General features: G+C 45.3%; 1 protein-coding gene across 2 annotated transcripts in view; it reads left to right on the top strand.

Moving 5' to 3' along the window:
• LOC124595808 (circadian clock-controlled protein daywake) overlaps window positions 1–19705 on the top strand; it is an 87144-nt gene that overhangs the window by 25508 nt on the left and 41931 nt on the right. For both annotated transcript variants that reach the window (XM_047134703.1, XM_047134702.1), the window contains exon 3: window positions 13980–14072. In XM_047134703.1, the coding sequence (XP_046990659.1) occupies window positions 13980–14072 (93 nt within the window). The remainder of the gene's footprint in view (window positions 1–13979; window positions 14073–19705) is intronic.

Raw genomic sequence — 19705 nt, 5'->3', positions numbered from 1 at the left:
AGGAAGATGCCGAAAGGCTCATATGTGACCGAGTATCATGAGATAAAGTGTGAGCAGCCGTACCGGACGTGGTATTGCTATCCATGAATATCTAGGACAGAGTATGAGCTGCTGTCCAAGTCGCCTTGCCATGGTCCACTGGTTCTCTCTAGCAGAAAATCTGATCAAGAAAGCTTTGAAGTACGGGGATATGTACTTCCTCTGCAAGGGTGCCCATACATGGCGTCAAAGGCCCCCACCCCCCGAAACTTAAGGGAATGGAAAAAATATAGTGCAGCCGGGTGACTTTCTTTCAAGAAAATGATTTAAAATTTGGTATTACACAGGTTATAGCAATGCTGAAACTCTTTTATGGATGCTTACAAGTCGCCGTTCATCTTTAAAAATACACTCCTGGAAATGGAAAAAAGAACACATTGACACCGGTGTGTCAGACCCACCATACTTGCTCCCGACACTGCGAGAGGGCTGTACAAGCAATGATCACACGCACGGCACAGCGGACACACCAGGAACCGCGGTGTTGGCCGTCGAATGGCGCTAGCTGCGCAGCATTTGTGCACCGCCGCCGTCAGTGTCAGCCAGTTTGCCGTGGCATACGGAGCTCCATCGCAGTCTTTAACACTGGTAGCATGCCGCGGCAGCGTGGACGTGAACCGTATGTGCAGCTGACGGACTTTGAGCGAGGGCGTATAGTGGGCATGCGGGAGGCCGGGTGGACGTACCGCCGAATTGCTCAACACGTGGGGCGTGAGGTCTCCACAGTACATCGATGTTGTCGCCAGTGGTCGGCGGAAGGTGCACGTGCCCGTCGACCTGGGACCGGACCGCAGCGACGCACGGATGCACGCCAAGACCGTAGGATCCTACGCAGTGACGTAGGGGACCGCGCCGCCACATCCCAGCAAATTAGGGACACTGTTGCTCCTGGGGTATCGGCGAGGACCATTCGCAACCGTCTCCATGAAGCTGGGCTACGGTCCCGCACACCGTTAGGCCGTCTTCCGCTCACGCCCCAACATCGTGCAGCCCGCCTCCAGTGGTGTCGCGACAGGCGTGAATGGAGGGACGAATGGAGACGTGTCGTCTTCAGCGATGACAGTCGCTTCTGCCTTGGTGCCAATGATGGTCGATTGCGTGTTTGGCGCCGTGCAGGTGAACGCCACAATCAGGACTGCATACGACCGAGGCACACAGGGCCAACACCCGGCATCATGGTGTGGGGAACTTGCTGTTCCAACAGGACAATGCACGTCCGCATGTATCCCGTGCCACTCAACGTGCTCTAGAAGGTGTAAGTCAACTACCCTGGCCAGCAAGATCTCCGGATCTGTCCCCCATTGAGCATGTTTGGGACTGGATGAAGCGTCGTCTCACGCGGTCTGCACGTCCAGCACGAACGCTGGTCCAACTGAGGCGCCAGGTGGAAATGGCATGGCAAGCCGTTCCACAGGACTACATCCAGCATCTCTACGATCGTCTCCATGGGAGAATAGCAGCCTGCATTGCTGCGAAAGGTGGATATACACTGTACTAGTGCCGACATTGTGCATGCTCTGTTGCCTGTGTCTATGTGCCTGTGGGTCTGTCAGTGTGATCATGTGATGTATCTGACCCCAGGAATGTGTCAATAAAGTTTCCCCTTCCTGGGACAATGAATTCACGGTGTTCTTATTTCAATTTCCAGTAGTGTATTTCGTATCCCCAGCCCTTGCCCTCTCCCCTTACGAACTGGGCCCCAGCGATGATCCTTTATGGCCTCTCATCACACATTATCAGAGAGGGAATCCAGTTGCCTCATGCCATAAATTGTCAATGATTCCTTCAAAAAAGTTGTGTAGCAGCCCAGGATGTGTGTCTCTTGTTACAATATGTTCCACACAGTTGTCTTAACTCATTCATAATCTTTTCACTGGGATATCCATGTGGGAAGTGAGGAGAGATTTAGATATATTGAATCTGGTGACTTCCTAACGCTTGTTCAAACTTGTTAGCTAATCACTTCGGACCGTCAAGAGATAGGATACACTTTGATTGCCCTCTATGAACAAAACCGTCTTTGACCAGTTTATCGCCGGCCGAAGTGGCCGTGCGGTTATAGGCGCTGCAGTCTGGAACCGCAAGACCGGTACGGTCGCAGGTTCGAATCCTGCCTTGGGCATGGATGTTTGTGATGTCCTTAGGTTAGTTAGGTTTAACTAGTTCTAAGTTCTAGGGGACTAATGACCTCAGCAGTTGAGTCCCATAGTGCTCAGAGCCATTTGAACCATTTGAACCGGTTTATCTATTACTACTGTTGTTGCTGATACGACACAGCTTCGTATTTACATTATCTATATAACCCAACAGACTGCCTCCATAGCCATATGGTTCATGTTACTGCCTTTGGAACTGGGTTTAAATGATTCAAATGGCTCTGAGCGCTAAGGGACTTAACTTCTGAGGTCATCAGTCCCCTAGAACTTAGAACTACTTAAACCTAACTAACCTAAGCACATCACACACATCCATGCCCGAGGCAGGATTCGGACCTGCGACCGTAGCGGTCAGGCGGTTCCAGATTGCAGCGCCTAGAACCGCTCGGCTACCCCGGCCGGCGATCTGGGTTTAATTCCCGATATCTTCCCAGAGTTTCTTTCTTAATTAGGGAATCTGTAATGAGATATACTCAGCGTTGTGAGGCTAAACGAGAAGCTGCTTGAATAAAGAAGTTGCAGCAACATCAGGATTCATCTACCGGCAGTAAAGTCTGGAAGGATTGGCAAAATGGAGTTCACACCTCCCACGATAATAAATCATTCCCTGTACTGCCTAACGCGCCAGTTTGACAGAATTTGGCACGATTTTCCTCAGGAGGACATCCAATAATCAGTCAATCCCAAGCCCTTTAACTGCTTGCATAAGGGACAGTGTTGAATCAGCGTGTTGTTGACTTGTTCAATTTGTGAAGCTCTTTCTCTTAAATGTCTCATCCAATTTTCCTAAAATTATAACGTTTATCTGCACATTACATCACATCTACCGATTTTCGTTCCATTCGGGTAAGTCCTCCGCGGTTCTTTGTTTTTTTTTCTTATTTCTTTTTTAGTTTTTATTTTTGTATTTATTTGCCTTAGAGCGTATCAAAGTTGCGGTTAAAATGCTCGCAGTTGTCTTTGTGCCCCACGCTGTTGGGTCCCAGCCAGTCCGTGTTTAACTGCCGTGTGTCTTGGTATGTCCTGCTGGCGAGACGAGCCAAGGCGCGCGGCCACCTCGTGCCTGCCCGTGAATCCCGAGACGGACGCCGTTGAAATTCTAACGCATTGCTCTTTATCGAGAGTCGAGGTCGGCCGACTCGTTTACTCTGAACAAATTAGAGTGCTTAAAGCAGGAGAGCCCGCGTGAATTCTGCGTGCATGGAATAATGGAATACGACCTCTGTTCTATTGTGTTGGTTTTAACAGGGCTGGCAGAGGCTTTCGTATTGCGACGTCAGAGGTGAAATTCTTGCATCGTCGCTGCACGAACTGAAGCTAAATAATTTATTCGTTGGTCAAGAACGAATGTTAGAGGTTCGAAGGCGATCAGATATCGCCCTAGTACTAACCACAAACGATGCCTGCCAGTTCAAATGGTTCAAATGGCTCTGAGCACTATGGGACTTAACATCTGTGGTCATTAGTCCCCTAGAACTTACAACTACTTAAATCTAACTAATCTAGGGACATCACACACATCCATGCCCGAGGCAGGATTCGAACCTGCAACCGTAGCGGTCACGCGGTTCCAGACTGAAGCGCCTAGAACCGCTCGACCACACCGGCCGGCTGCCTGCCAGTGATCCGCCGCAGTTTCTCCGATGATTCGGCTGGCGGCTTCCGAGAAACCAACACCTTTTGGTTCCGAGGGAAGTTTTGTTGCAAAGCTGAAACTGGTTTCAGCGGTAAATACTTGGAAAGGGGGGGCTATCTGGGGTGAAAAGTCAACTTACCCAGCGAGTGTTCCTCTTGTAGCTCGTCGCTACGTATTGCTTCATTACTATACTCTCTTCTACTATCGCTCTGGGGATTGTCATTGAATATGACCTCGTAAATTTCCTCATTTTGCACCGCCATTAGTTGGTCCAGTAGTAAGGAGTAGTAACCTCCGGCTGACGTTCCGAACTTGCGGAGTAAATCTGAAAGCAGCACAAAAGTATGGAACTGGTTTTTTTTTTCTTCCAGCCACTGCTACGGTTGGACTCTGGAGTGTAAACACAACCCTTGTTTCATCAACATTTATGAAACTTTAAGGAGAAATTCACTAGATATGCGTTCGGAGAAATGTATGCATCTCCAAGTGAAGCTCGCTGGCCATAACCAGTCTGCATATTTGTAATGTCAGCAAACTTCTGTACTTGTAATGAAACGGGGGAAGGGAGGGGGGGGGGGGGCAGAGATAGGGACGACCCAAGCAGCGCCCTCAAGTTTCGCGGGGCAGACAGCAGGCAGCCACAGGTCAGCGACCTGGCGCCAGCACTTTCTCCGCGTGGCCTCCGCCGTAGAAAGCGAAGCCGCCAGCTGGCTGCGCGGCCTGCCGTGCCGCCTCCACGGCAGAGACAGCGCGAGACCTTTACAGGGAAAGCAAAGCGTCCGCAGCATCTCCTTGGAGCACTTGTGGGAGGTTCACGGCTTGGAGCGTTGGACTTACAGCTGAATGCACGTATACCAACTGAATTTGTCTTGAAATATGTAAAAGCAATACACCTTTTAGTGCTGTATACAAGTCCACAAAATTTGTGCATTATGTACTTGCGGCGACATCTATTTACGAAATTTCAATCACCAACTTTCTCTTCCGAATGCGAAAATATTTTGTTGACACCCACCTACGTAGGGAGAATAGATCATCATAATAAAATGAGAGAAATCAGAGCTCCAGCGGAATGATTTAGGTGCTCCTTTTTCCCGCGCGCCATTCGAGAGTGGAATGGTAGAGAAGTAGTATGAAAATGGTTCGATGAACCCTCTGCCAGGCACTTAAGTGTGAATTGCAGAGTAACCGTGTAGATGTAGATGTAGGTGTAAATGATATGTGAACCGTTATCCCCATGGCACATAGTCCACTTCGCCCTACACTCGCTCACAAAGTCTCCTCATTGACATCAGTCACAGTTGTCCAGTTATGTTCGTCTTTACAAAGACATCGTGTTTCCGTAAACTTCTGTACCCACTCTAACCATGTTAGAGGTGGTCCTGAGTTTACGACGCACTGCATTTGTGGACTCGGTGTTGCTAAACTCCATCACGGGAAACGCTTTCCCGGTTTGTCTGGAATCTATGTTGCTGGAAATCACTGTAACCAAAAAAACTTCTTGAGTTACTGTATCCATACAGGTAATCATATAATAACTCAACTAAATACAAACGTTTTTTACTGTTACTTGAACATGTGTAGAACATTTGAATAACCCTGTATTTTATTCAACCACGCCATTCAGTGCTATGTTAGACATTCCAGTAAGCCAAACTTCTTCTGGCACCGGTACTATTTTTTCAGTAGCCTGACGAGAGAGGTCCGCAGTGGTTCAACAATGCCTCGATCGAACCTACTGTGGCCTTCCTCCATTTTTACTGAAGTGAAAAATAGCTCCACCGCTGACGGTCTCATGTCGACGTAGAGTTATACTGTAATTTTCTCTCCATAAACCACAGAATCACGTGCTCTCGTATTCTCCCTAGCAGCCTTTCAGCAATTTTTGATCTGTCCACTTACATTCCTCAATAACTTATGAACAGATAACTACGACAATGTTACATGTATAAGAGCAGATTTTATTGGAACTATGTATGACTAACCCATTTGACGCTTACTGTACAGCCCACACGAAGCAACAAGAACGCCAGTAGTGCATTAAAATTTTTTATTTGAGAATAATTTACGAGTGAGAGTTACCAAAGTAATGTGGTGTATTTGATCGGCTTATTGCTGATTATGTATTGTATCCAATTACTGATTTCGAGCGGATGTTTTAATGAAATAAGTTAACGCATGTCGATGGTGCGTCTTACTTTGAATACTGTTTGTACTTACTTGGTATAATGGCATGTCCACATTCAATGCAAACTAAATTGCCACTTGATACTTTCGCACGTCAAAACTATTGAAAGTAACTACGTTCACATTTGAAAAATGCCACAAATAAAGTCAAAGGTGTGATGTAACTAACATTTTTTTGAAATTTAATTTTTGCGAGGTCGACAGCGTCAGCGTGTTTTGAGAATGAAAACGTAGGCTGTAATCTTTTAGTTATCTGTGCGATTGGCCTGTTTCAAGCTTTGGTAATTTTCAAGCTCGTACCTTAAGCTACCAGCTTCATTTTACATTTTAATACATCGCTGATGCATGTAATAACATTTTTACACAGACCACCAGAACCATACAATAAAATATTATTGTCATACAGGTAGTCTCCAGTATTTCGTTAACATCTTGCTGACACGGATAAATACTTATAAAAACACTCAATGTTTCTGAAGGAAAGAAGATGTACAGGGTGTTTAAAAAAGTGTCACGTATTCATACAAAAGTTTGTGGAGGTCAAAACCAGAAAAAAGTTCCTGTAATTATATTTGCGGAAACCAGTGCCTGTAGAGATATGGGAAAATCTGTCCTCTCATTTCCATCAGTCTGTTACGTAGAAGTAGACACTATTGGCAGGGCTGCATCCTGACACGTCCTTCAGCCCTTCTTCGCAGTGAATCACGCACTCTTTACAAATACACCTGGCTCCATTCGGACTGAGTCATATAAATTGAGGACACGGTCTTCTAACGTCTGCACATTGTCGATAAACAGGTGCTGCGTACCACAGACGTATGCGCTACTGGAGAAAGTTGGCCTTCCAGCAAGAGACAACGACTGTAGTTTATGCACGACGGGGCACCTTCCCATTTTCTGCGGACCATGTGACGGTACTCACGACAACTTTTCATGGACGATGGATTGATCGAGGAGGTCCAGTAGCATGACCTCCTAGTTCACCGGACCCAAATCCGTGAGATTTCTGGCAATGGCGGCATATAAGGTAATGGTGTATTACTATCCCATTAAAATATACATACATTACAGGGGCACGTGTCCTATTAATGTGAAACAGTCCGAATGGAACCGCACTTATTCGAAAGAGTGCGTGATTCACTGAGAAGATGGGCGGGAGGATGTGTCAGGATGCGCCATAGTCATACGCAGCACCTCGATAGCGTCCTGCTTAACAGACAGATGGGAATGAGGGTACAGACTGACGCATGTCTCAACCGGTATTTTCTTCCGGCCTATCATTACTTGAACTTTTCTTCTATTTCTGACAAATCCTACCCCCTTTGGGAATATGGTTCAAATGGCTCTGAGCGCTATGGGACTTAACATCTGAGGTCATCAGTCCCCTAGACTTAGAACTACTTAAACCTAACTAACCTAAGAACATCAGACACATCCATGCCCGAGGCAGGATTCGAACCTGCGACCGTAGCAGCAGCACGGTTCCGAACTGAAGCGCCTAGAACCGCTCGGCCACAGTGGCTGGCTAGGGATATGTGACAACTTTTTAAACATACTGTATAATACTATAATCGTGGTATAATGTTAGGTACATTCTTTTAAGCGCAGAATATACACTTCCAAGTGACGATGAATTGGAACTACTTTTAATAAAATAAGTTTTCCCAACGCTAAGGAGCACAACTTAAATTACATTTTTTTCTTTTTTGGTTCTTTTAACAAAGCTTGACCGTCTGAGTGCAGCTACCACTCATAGGCCATATCAAGTCATCAACTTCAATTAAGAATATGGCCCACATCACAACTATTAAAAAAAAAATTGAGTGCCTTTCTCATCTCGTCTCTTCTCTGCTAATCTGAGATAAAACATTATCAGATCTGAGGCAGGCCAATTTTTCTCATTCACTCTTACGTTTATCATTTCTGCTGAACGTCCCACTATCAGAGGTTTATTTCTACATTGTATCTACCATGACTACACTCAATTTCGACGTAGTGGCGAAGAGACACATAAACAGACGTTTTATGCAAAGCATAAGCTGTTAAAATTTATTATATCGGTAGCCATACCGTGCAAAAACAGCGAGGGAGCTATCATTCGAGATATAAAAGATTTGTCGTTTGCTGAAAGACATTTAAATATACACTGATGACCCATAAACATTATGAGCGAGACTGAATGCAGCTTGGTGGCGTTGCAGAAGTGTGCCTCGGTAAGGAACGTACAGGTATATGAGCGCAGCAGAGAGGAATAGCGTATCGTTCTAGCGACGATATGGTGAGTAGATGGGGAAATTTATTGACATAGCGACATTGGCAAAAGGTCGTTAGGGCCGGGCGCCTGGCAACGATATCGCGGAAACGACGACGCTGGTCGGCTGTTCACGTGCTGCTGTCGCGAGCATCTATAGAAAATGGTTGAAGGACACTGCAATCCACAAGATGTTGGACGTCTGCGCCTCATCACAGAACGTGGAGTTCCGACGGTTGTCCGTCTGTCTGTGGGAGAGGCGCTGATCTGTGGAAGATCTGACGACAAGGTACAGTGCCAGCGCAAGCACAAGCGTTACGAAACACGACGTTCAGCATACGTTCTTGTACATGGGGCTTGGCAGCTGGCGGCCTCTAAGTGTTTCCATGTGGACCCAAAGAGCTCGTCAATTATGGCTGCAATGGGCACGGAAAAATAGAGAGTGGATCGTGAATCAATAAAGCTTGTTGCCTGGTCGGATGCATTGAGTTCCTCGTTGTCCCAGGTCAATGGTCCTGCCCGGATACGCTGCCATCTAGGCGTACCACTGCTCGAAACATGCACCGCGCCTCGGACGCAGGCCTTTGAGTGCACTGTTATGGTACCGCGGACATTCAACTGGGCTTACATGACAGTAGCAACTGAAGCTTTCATAACAGTTGTGGACTACGTGAACACTGTTGCAGGCCACCTGCATCCGTTCATGGTATACGTTTTTCCTGACGGTTCCAGTGATGGCAAGTTCCAGTGGATAACTGTCCGTGTCACGAGGCTACACTCGTGCTACGGTGGTTTGAGGATCATTATAGTGATATCATGTTTATGTTAGCCACCTAACTTGTTTAATCTGAAACCGATGTAACACGTCTTGGACGCTATCTGGTGACAGCTCCGCAGCGACAAGCCACCACCTCGTAATTGTGTGATCCGTGCGTAAATACCTCCAGAAACCTATTGAGGACTTTTCGAATCTATGTCGCTTAGGATCGCTGCTGTTTTGCGTTCCAGTGTTCTTTCAAAATGATATTAAGCATGTGGTCGTAATGTTTTGGCCCATCAGTATATACACTGACGAAAAAAATCGCAACACCAAAAAATAATAAACGTAGAGTTCTGAAATTTCGTCAATACATTTGCCATGGTAACATATTTAAGTGATTAACCGTGCAAGTGCACAGGTTAATGTAACCGCTAGGTAAACCACTGCAAATGTGGAATGTTGGCACGCTAATAAGCGGTCGCCAGAATGTTGAATACAAGTATGAAAACGTACACGCTATGTGTTGTACATATTTCGGATGTCAGTTTGTTGGATGAAATTGCATGCCTGTTCTACTTGGCCGATCAATACAGGAACGGTTAGTGCTTCTTCTGGATGACACTGGAGTTGTCGTCCGATCATGTCCCATATGTGCTCTATTGGAGACATATCTGGTGATCGAGCAGGCCAAGACATCAGGTCGATACCCTGTACAGCATTATCGGTTACAACAGCGGTATGCGAGTAAGAGTAATCCAATTGGAAAACATCCCGTGGAATGCTCTTCATGAATGGGAGCACAGCAGGTCGAATTACCAGACTGACGTACAAATTGGCAGTCAGGGTGCGTGTGGGACCACCACGAGAGTGCTCCTGCTGTCATATAAAAACGCAACACTCTGCTATCCAATGACTCTCGCTTGATGACACCATCAAAGTCGCGAACGAGGTCAGTGAAACGCAGTGCTCGGAGCTGTCCTTGAAGCAACCGATTTGTAACAGTTCGTTGTGTCACTGTGGTGCCAACTGCTGCTCGAATTGCTGTTACGGATGCAGTACGATGAGCCAGAGCCGTACGTCGAACACGATGGTGTTCCCTCTCGGTAGTGTCACATGGCCGGGCGGAGCCTGGTCTTCTTACGATCATACATTCTGGTGACAACCGCTGCTAGCAATCATATACAGTGGCTACATTCCAGCCAGGTCTTTCTGCAGTATCACAGAAGAAACATCCAGCTTGTCGTACCCCTATTACACGATCTCGTTCAAACTCAGTGAGATGTTGAAAATGGCGCCCTTGTCGCCACAAAGGCATTTTTGAATAACATCAAATCACCATGTTCGATCACAAAGAGAACTAACGCTCACGACCAATACAGCGTGTATTTAAAACAAACCTGATTTGCGTCCTCATAGTGGCGTTACTAGCGCCACTGTTATGCGAGTGGCGCGATTTTGGATAGACATCATGTTTCAGATGCAGAAACACGCCTACCAACTTTCGTTTATGTTGCCATTTTTTCCGTCAGTGTGTATCTATGAAAATATTACAGCGGAAAGTTGCTAATTGAAGTCACGACGATGTTATGTCAGTCATTTTTGGAATGGAGGATGTAAAGGCGGTCGCCAGTTACAATAAAAGTTACCCCAGGAAGAGATTTCCAGGACATTGGTGGGAACGATGCAAAAACAGTTCTGGGTGTATTACGGTTGTGAACCCCTACAAAGTATTAAAAAAAGTATCTGTCTGTTTCTTACTCTCCTGTGAAACTCTGTTGCAGATTTATAAAGTGGGCTTCAGCCACTTCAGTTATTGTGGCGCCCACAAAACAAAATGTACAGGACATCACTGCATTAAACACGGAGTCCAACGTGAAGCAATGTTGCTTTTGTCGACTGATTAAATGCATTACATCACCGAATGTTTTGCATGTTTATACCTTATTCTACGATGGTATGCCAGTGAAGTAAAGGTAAATCTCACAATGCAAAGACTGCTTCAAAATAATGTTGCAACTGTGATAATTTGGAGTGGCACATATCCATGATGATGGCAAACTTTTGATTATTCGAGTGCATATTGTGTAAATCTGGTTCACGATACGTAGTCTTAGCGATTTGAACAGGGCCACATACATTTAACATAAGGATAACGTTGGGACACGGAATCTTGCAAGAGACGGCCGACCACCGTTATATGATAGTGTAGTACTGTAGTGGAGCTGAATAGCTCTCTTAAAAAAATGTCATATGGTCAGTGAAAAATCACTTACTCAAAGAGTTCTCTTGACGCGTCTCGTATTTATTTTCATAATCAGATATCCAAGAGCACAGAAAGTCGCAGGATACGAGCGTTACTAAATGAACGTGTCACATAACTGACAAACCAGCAGCTTTAGCTGTCTGTCAGCTTATGTTACATGTAAATTTATCAACGCTCGTATCCTGTAACCTTTTGCGCAGTTGGATACCTGATGATGGAAATAAATCCAAAACGCGTCGAGTGAGCTATTTGAGTAATAAAGTCATTTTTCAGTGCGTGTACGACTTTTTTGAGTGAGATATTCAGCTCCAATAGAGCACTATACAATAATTTTGTATAACGTTTGTATCGATCCTTTGCATCCGAGCAGCTAGCGAACTGGTGTTTGTTTATCTGCGACCACGTGGGATAGTTTCTTCGTAGATACGCCCCATTCTAAACACCGTTGAAGTGTACTGGAATTCAGGAAATCAAAGGTCTGCTGGGATAACAAGTTGGGATTTAGGTCTCTACGCGTCGATGGCAAGCTACTGTTGGAAATTACCTGCTCCAGTTGCTTTCGGTGACGTTTTCGAAAGAATGCTTCTGAAGAATGAACATATACCTGCACCACTTTGCATATCGTTTTCCACAATGTGTACAAAAGAACCAAACTCATCTAAGAGGCTGTGTTCTAGCTATTCCAGACAGACTGTGTCTCAAGTACCCAGAGCAAAGGCTAGCAGCGAGCACTGATGGTCAGGTGGCCGTGATAGTGAGCACACTGATTTGCAGCTAAGCCACTGGAGGAACCGGTGTGCGCATAAACCAATGTTACTTCGCAAGTGCGCGCTACAGTACGATACATTAATTATTACCTAAACATTTCCACTAATCCGTTCCAGAATGTCTTACGTAACGCTCACAACTTACATACAGGTTTGGTATAATCGCTCAAGTACATCAGCCTTGCATGAAATAAGAGTATGTTATAGGATCACTCTCTCAAGCCGTGAACAATCGTCTCTTCGCCTAGAACACTCCCGTGGACATGTGAAATTTTTGCAAGCCAGTGCACCAGCCCGAAATGTAGTGTAATTCTGTCGTCTTCAGAATGGTGGCCCAGTACTCTAAGATTCTTCACCCCTACTGCACTGAGCACAATGGGATTACTGTCGCGGTGTTGATGTGATGAAAACCACTGTGAGTAACAGATGGTAAACAAGCTTTAGTGAATCAGCTTGGTTTCCAAGAAAATTCCTGTGCCTTGTGGAGCAAACGTGGCTCTCGATAATGGTGAAAATTATTGCAGCCGTCCGGTTCACGCTGAAAAAACATCTTACAGCGCCAGGTATCGGTGTGGACAACTGTGAAAAGCTGGCCCGTAAGCAGCGGCTCTGAACCAGTTTAGAAAGTTTTCCACCTTATTGCTCAATCAAAACGAATGAAACCAAGCATTCATTAACTTACCTCGCCTTATAGGCTTTTAGCTTCACTTCTTTCTCAACGTTCAGAGGACAGATGCTCATCACCAAAGTGTGGGTGATTGTAGGGAGGAGAAGTTTCGGTGAAACCTGCAACACTGAAGCACCTTGCACAAAGTAACAGGGGTCATAAATTCCCTACACGAGAATACCACAGTGATGGGGAAAACCTAATATTCGCCTGTAGTCTCTGGAAAGTGAAAAAACGTGTGTCTCCAGTTCAATTTAGATTTTATTTTCCTGTGTCGGTATCTAAGGAAACTGCATAGTTAATATTTTATGTACCCAGTGAAATGAGATGCCTGAGTACACAGCAAATATGATACCCTACGGCAACATCCACTGCTGCGTCTTAATGGTACCAACAATTTACTTCACGTCACATTTCAGTAGTTGCTAAGTACTGTGTGGAAGAGCATGGTTCAAGTGCATTAGTTTATTTGGTATGGATGTCAGAGGAGAAACACGTTCAGTGATCGCTAGAGTCTGACATAAGATATACGCAAGCCTACGCACCTGCGAGGGGAGCAATCCACGTAATTCGAGTACCTACAAAAACTATCCGGATTGAAATGGATGGCTGCCTTTCTGTAACAAAATTTTAACGGTGAAAAAGCTTATGTACCAATGAGTAACATTCAGCTCATTCGCACTTGCTGTTTTCCATCTAAACAGGAATGAACCCACAATGCTTTACTTGAAAAAAAAAAAAACACAAATTTCCACAATCTCTTGCTGTTCCTCAAGTGACCCTGAGCTCAACGTAACTGAGAAAACACATGACCTAATCTCCCGGAATAAGCGTTAGAAGTCGACGTTGTGAAATAATAATAAGAATAACAATAATAATGATGGCAAAATGATCAATACTTTTATATGCACGCTATACTTGTTCTAAAATTAAATCTTCTCTATGTTGTAAAAAGCACTATTTGCAAACAGCTATTATAGCACAAAAGAGCCTGGTGTGCGAGAGAAATCGCTGTAAGTTAGAAAAAAAACCTAGGAGTTTTTTAGTTATTGTTTCTATGATACATACACTATGATGTATCAAGTGAGATCATAAAGTATTACTTCTACCAATTTTTCTTGGGGACTGTTACTAAACAACACTAATATTTCTAACAGTGAAGTTCCTAAAATTGTGGTACTTACGTATGAGACACTTGCTGACTGTAAATCAAGGCTTATACAGTATAATACTAATTGCTTTTTTTGTTTCAGCTCCATATGTCAAACAATGCCGGATGGGTGACCCGAAGATCATAGACTGCTTCATCGAGGCCTTGCACCACACGAGGCCGTATCTGGCGAAAGGTAAATAGAGAACATCATACGTTTCAAATAAACGCCGTCAGGAGCCACAGTGAGATCAAACTTTACATACGAATCTAAAACAACCATAATAAGGCAACCCCTTCTCCAAACGTGGAATGTAAACACCCAATTTATGCCTCTTTAGACACTAAAATATCTAACTTCCTTTGGTGCCGGGCGAGACTAGTACACTTCGAGTTTCTACTATTACCTAAGTAATTAAGTAACAGTTAAAAATAAATGTCACATATCTTGTATCAAAAAGTGATCGACTTGTAATCTGTAACTTTCTAATCGACCTATGTCTTTTGGTAGTATAACCCAGACAGGGCATGGAGGAATGCATCTGGAAGTTGCATGTGGCCTCCAACACATTACGCTGAACAATTTCATTTGATATAGTTGTGTAAGCGTGCCAATCAGAAACCGATAAACAGAAAATATGTTGAAACTGGCTCAAAGTTTCCAGGTGTAAATGAAACTGTTGATTTTGCATTACGCTCTAAGTGGCAGATGTTTGCAGTCAACAGATCTCTGAGTTTGAAATCGGACGAATAGGGGTGTATCAAGGACAATTTTAACATTCTTTCTGACTGACTGACTGACGTGCAGAAGGCTACATGTGTGAAATTGGTAGGACTTACAATAAACTTTCTTGAGACTGAGAAGCTTAAGTGCAGGAATCACAATGGTTTTAGAAGGCATGGTTCGTACGAAACTCAGCTTGCCCTTTTCTCACATGATATACTGCGAACTATCGATGAAGGGCAACGACTTGTGAAAAGCATTTGACATGGTGCCCCATTGCAGGCTATTAACGAAGGTATATGGAATAAGTTCACACATATGTGAGTGCCTCGAAGGCTTCATAAGTAATGGAATCCAGTATGTTGTCCTCGACGGCGAGTGTTCATTGGAGACAAGGATATCGTCAGGAGTGCGCCAGGGAAGTGTGATAGGACCGCTTTTGTTCTGTGTATACATAAATGATTTGGCGGACGGTGGGCAGTAATCTGCGGCTGTTTCCTGATGATGCCGTGGTGTACGGTAAGGTTTCGAAGTTGAGTAACTGTAGGAAGATACAAGGCGACTTAGACAAAATTTCCAGTTGGTGTGATGAATGGCAGTTAGGCCTAAATGTGGAAAAATGTACGTTAATGCGGATGAATAGGAAGAAGAAACCTGTAATATTTGGATAGAGTATTAGTAGTGTCCTGCTGGTGCGACATATTCTTGACTACTGCTCGATTGTTTGGGATCCGTACCAGGTCGAATTGAAGGTGAAGGAAGGCATTGAAGCAGTTCAGAGGCGGGCTGCTCTATTTGTTACCGGTACGTTTGAACAACGCGTAAGTCTAACGGAGATGCTTCGGGAAGTGAAATGGGAAGGGGACGTTCTTCGCGAGAAACACTGGTGAGAAAATTTAGAAAACCGATATTTGAAGCTGACTGCCGAACGATTCGACTGCCGCCAACATATATTGCGCATAACGACCACGAAGATAAGATACAAGAAATTTGGGCTCATACGGAGGCATATAGACAGTCGTTTTCCCCTCTGTCTATTTGCGAGAGGAACAAGAAAGGAAATGATTAGCAGTGGTACAGAGCCACGTACCGTGCGGTGGCTTGCAGAGTATCTATGTAGATATAGATGTAGATATTTCAGTTCTTCCGCCGGCCGAAGTGGCCGTGCGGTTAAAGGCGCTGCAGTCTGGAACCGCAAGACCGCTACGGTCGCAGGTTCGAATCCTGCCTCGGGCATGGATGTTTGTGAAGTCCTTAGGTTAGTTAGGTTTAACTAGTTCTAAGTTCTAGGGGACTAATGACCTCAGCAGTTGAGTCCCATAGTGCTCAGAGCCATTTGAACCATTTTTTATTTCAGTTCTATCGCTGACCGACATGATTCTACAGAACGTTATCGCAAGGGATGACTCTTGAGTCATCACTTCCATTGCGAGCACGACAGGTAGCACCACTGTCACAGTGCATAACTAAATCAAATTTGGTTTGGACAAACGTCTAATGAGGTGTGGCACCAGTGCTTCAATGGATTGAAGAAAAAAGCCTCTGCTGCTAGTTTTACAAAGGCTGATAAAAGGATAATGTGGCATTTGTGGAACATAACGAACAATAAGTTTAATAAGTAATGGTTGCAAAATACCGGTAAGGTTTATTTACAGAAACTGATAGAAAGTGAGCTCTCGGAAGATCAGTTTGTGTTAAGGGGAAATGTAGAAACGCGTGAGGCCATAGTGACCTTAAGACTACCTTAGAACATAGGCTGAAGAAAGGCAAACCTATGTTTACAACATTTTGAGATTTAGAAGTAGTTTTTGACCATGTTGTGCAGAGTTAAGTCTTTGAAATTCTGAAGGTAGCATGGATAAAATACGTAAATGTTGTACAGAAATCAAACTGCACTTGCAAGATTTGAAGGCCATGAAAGGGGAGCAGAAGTTGAGAAGAGAGTGAGACGGGGTTACAGCGTCTCCTCGATGTTATTCTGTGTCTGCATTCAGCAAGCAATAAGGGAAAATAAGGAGAAATATCAGACGAGACAGATAAGAAAGAAGAAATAAAAACTTTTCCGTATGCCGATAACATTGTAATTGTCACAGGTGACAAAGGCCTTGGAAGAGCAGTTGAACATAATCAACAGTGTCTTGACAAGAGCTTATGAGATAATCATCAACAAAAGTAAAACAAGGGTAGTGCAATGTTGTAGAAATAAATCAAGTGATGGTGACAGGATTAGCTTAGCAAATAAGACACTAAAAACAGTAGTTGAGTTTTTCTATTTTGGTAGCAAAATAATAGGTGGACTGCAATCTCAAAGGGTGCATGGCACATACAGGACGCGCTTGGATCAAGGAACAGTCGGAATTGTAGTTGTAAATTGTTGTAGTTGTGCTGCGAAAGTCCCTGAGCTTCAAGCGCTAATAGAACGCACAGAAGCTGAAATCGTTATAGGTACAGAAAGCTGGCTAAAGCCCGAAATAAGTTCTGCAGAATTTTTTACGAAGTCTCAGACGGTGTTCAGGAAAGATAGATTAGGCAGAATTGGTAGTGGAGTGTTTGTGTCTGTCAGTAGTGGTTTATCTTGTAGTGAAGTCGAAGTAGATACTCCGTGCGAATTGGTATGGGTGGAGATTATGCTTAACAGCCGAACTAAGTTAATAATTGACTCCTTCTACCGACCCCCAGACACCGATGATATACACTCCTGGAAATTGAAATAAGAACACCGCGAATTCATTGTCCCAGGAAGGGGAAACTTTATTGACACATTCCTGGGGTCAGATACATCACATGATCACACTGACAGAACCACAGGCACATAGACACAGGCAACAGAGCATGCACAATGTCGGCACTAGTACAGTGTATATCCACCTTTCGCAGCAATGCAGGCTGCTATTCTCCCATGGAGACGATCGTAGAGATGCTGGATGTAGTCCTGTGGAACGGCTTGCCATGCCATTTCCACCTGGCGCCTCAGTTGGACCAGCGTTCGTGCTGGACGTGCAGACCGCGTGAGACGACGCTTCATCCAGTCCCAAACATGCTCAATGGGGGACAGATCCGGAGATCTTGCTGGCCAGGGTAGTTGACTTACACCTTCTAGAGCACGTTGGGTGGCACGGGATACATGCGGACGTGCATTGTCCTGTTGGAACAGCAAGTTCCCTTGCCGGTCTAGGAATGGTAGGACGATGGGTTCGATGACGGTTTGGATGTACCGTGCACTATTCAGTGTCCCCTCGACGATCACCAGTGGTGTACGGCCAGTGTAGGAGATCGCTCCCCACACCATGATGCCGGGTGTTGGCCCTGTGTGCCTCGGTCGTATGCAGTCCTGATTGTGGCGCTCACCTGCACGGCGCCAAACACGCATACGACCGTCATTGGCACCAAGGCAGAAGCGACTCTTATCGCTGAAGACGACACGTCTCCATTCGTCCCTCCATTCACGCCTGTCGCGACACCACTGGAGGCGGGCTGCACGATGTTTGGGCGTGAGCGGAAGACGGCCTAACGGTGTGCGGGACCGTAGCCCAGCTTCATGGAGACGGTTGCGAATGGTCCTCGCCGATACCCCAGGAGCAACAGTGTCCCTAATTTGCTGGGAAGTGGCGGTGCGGTCCCCTACGGCACTGCGTAGGATTCTACGGTCTTGGCGTGCATCCGTGCGTCGCTGCGGTCCGGTCCCAGGTCGACGGGCACGTGCACCTTCCGCCGACCACTGGCGACAACATCGATGTACTGTGGAGACCTCACGCCCCACGTGTTGAGCAATTCGGCGGTACGTCCACCCGGCCTCCCGCAGCCCACTATACGCCCTCCCTCAAAGTCCGTCAACTGCACATACGGTTCACGTCCACGCTGTCGCGGCATGCTACCAGTGTTAAAGACTGCGATGGAGCTCCGTATGCCACGGCAAACTGGCTGACACTGACGGCGGCGGTGCACAAATGCTGCGCAGCTAGCGCCATTCGACGGCCAACACCGCGGTTCCTGGTGTGTCCGCTGTGCCGTGTGTGTGATCATTGCTTGTACAGCCCTCTCGCAGTGTCCGGAGCAAGTATGGTGGGTCTGACACACCGGTGTCAATGTGTTCTTTTTTCCATTTCCAGGAGTGTAGTTGCTGAACAGTTCTGAGAAAATTTGATTCTCGTAACAAATAAATACCCCACTCATACGGTTATAGTTGGTGGGGACTTCAACCTTCCCTCGATATGTTGGCAAAAATACTTGTTCAAAACCGGTGGTAGGCAGAAAACATCTTCCGAGATTGTCCTAAATGCTGTCTCCGAAAATTATTTCTAGCAGTTAGTCCACGAATCCATGCGAATTGTAAATGGTTGTGAAAACACACTTGACCTCTTAGCCAGAAACAATACAGAGCTAATAGAGAGCATCATGACTGATACAGGGATTAGTGATCACAAGGTCGTTGTAGCTAGGCTCAATACCGTTTCTTCGAAATCCACCAGAAACCAACGCAAAATAATTTTATTTAAAAAAGCGGATGAAGTGTCACTAGAAGCCTTCCTAAGAGAAGAGACAATCTCCATTCCTTCCGAACTGACTATGCAAATGTAGACGAGATGTAGCTCAAATTCAAAGCTTTAGTAGCAATAGCAATTGAGAGATTCATACCTCATAAATTGGTAAGAGAAGGAACTGATCCCCCATGGTACACAAAACAGGTCCGAACGCTGTTGCAGAGGCAACGGAAAAAGGATGCGAAGTTCAGGAGAACGCGAAATCCCGAAGATTGGCTAAAATTTACAGACGCGCGAAATTTGGCACGGACTTCAATGCGAGATGCCTTTAATAGGTTCCACAACGAGACATTGTCTCGAAATTTGGTAGAAAATCCGAAGAAATTCTGGTCGTATGTAAAGTACACAAGCGGCAAGACGCAGTCAATACCTTCGCTGCGCAGTGCCGATGGTACTGTTACCGACGACTGTGCCACTAAAGCGGAGTTATTGAACGCAGTTTTCCGAAATTCCTTCACCAGGGATGACGAATGGAATATTCCAGAATGCTTTCATGAGTTTCTTAGAAGTAGATACCTTAGGGGTTGCGAAGCAACTCAAAGCGCTTGATACGGGCAAGTCTTC

This window comes from Schistocerca americana, chromosome 2, assembly GCF_021461395.2.
Source record: "Schistocerca americana isolate TAMUIC-IGC-003095 chromosome 2, iqSchAmer2.1, whole genome shotgun sequence".
In the NCBI taxonomy this organism is placed as follows: domain Eukaryota; kingdom Metazoa; phylum Arthropoda; class Insecta; order Orthoptera; family Acrididae; genus Schistocerca; species Schistocerca americana.
The sequence above is the reverse complement of the archived record's forward strand: the minus strand, read 5'-3'. Positions and strand labels throughout refer to the sequence as shown.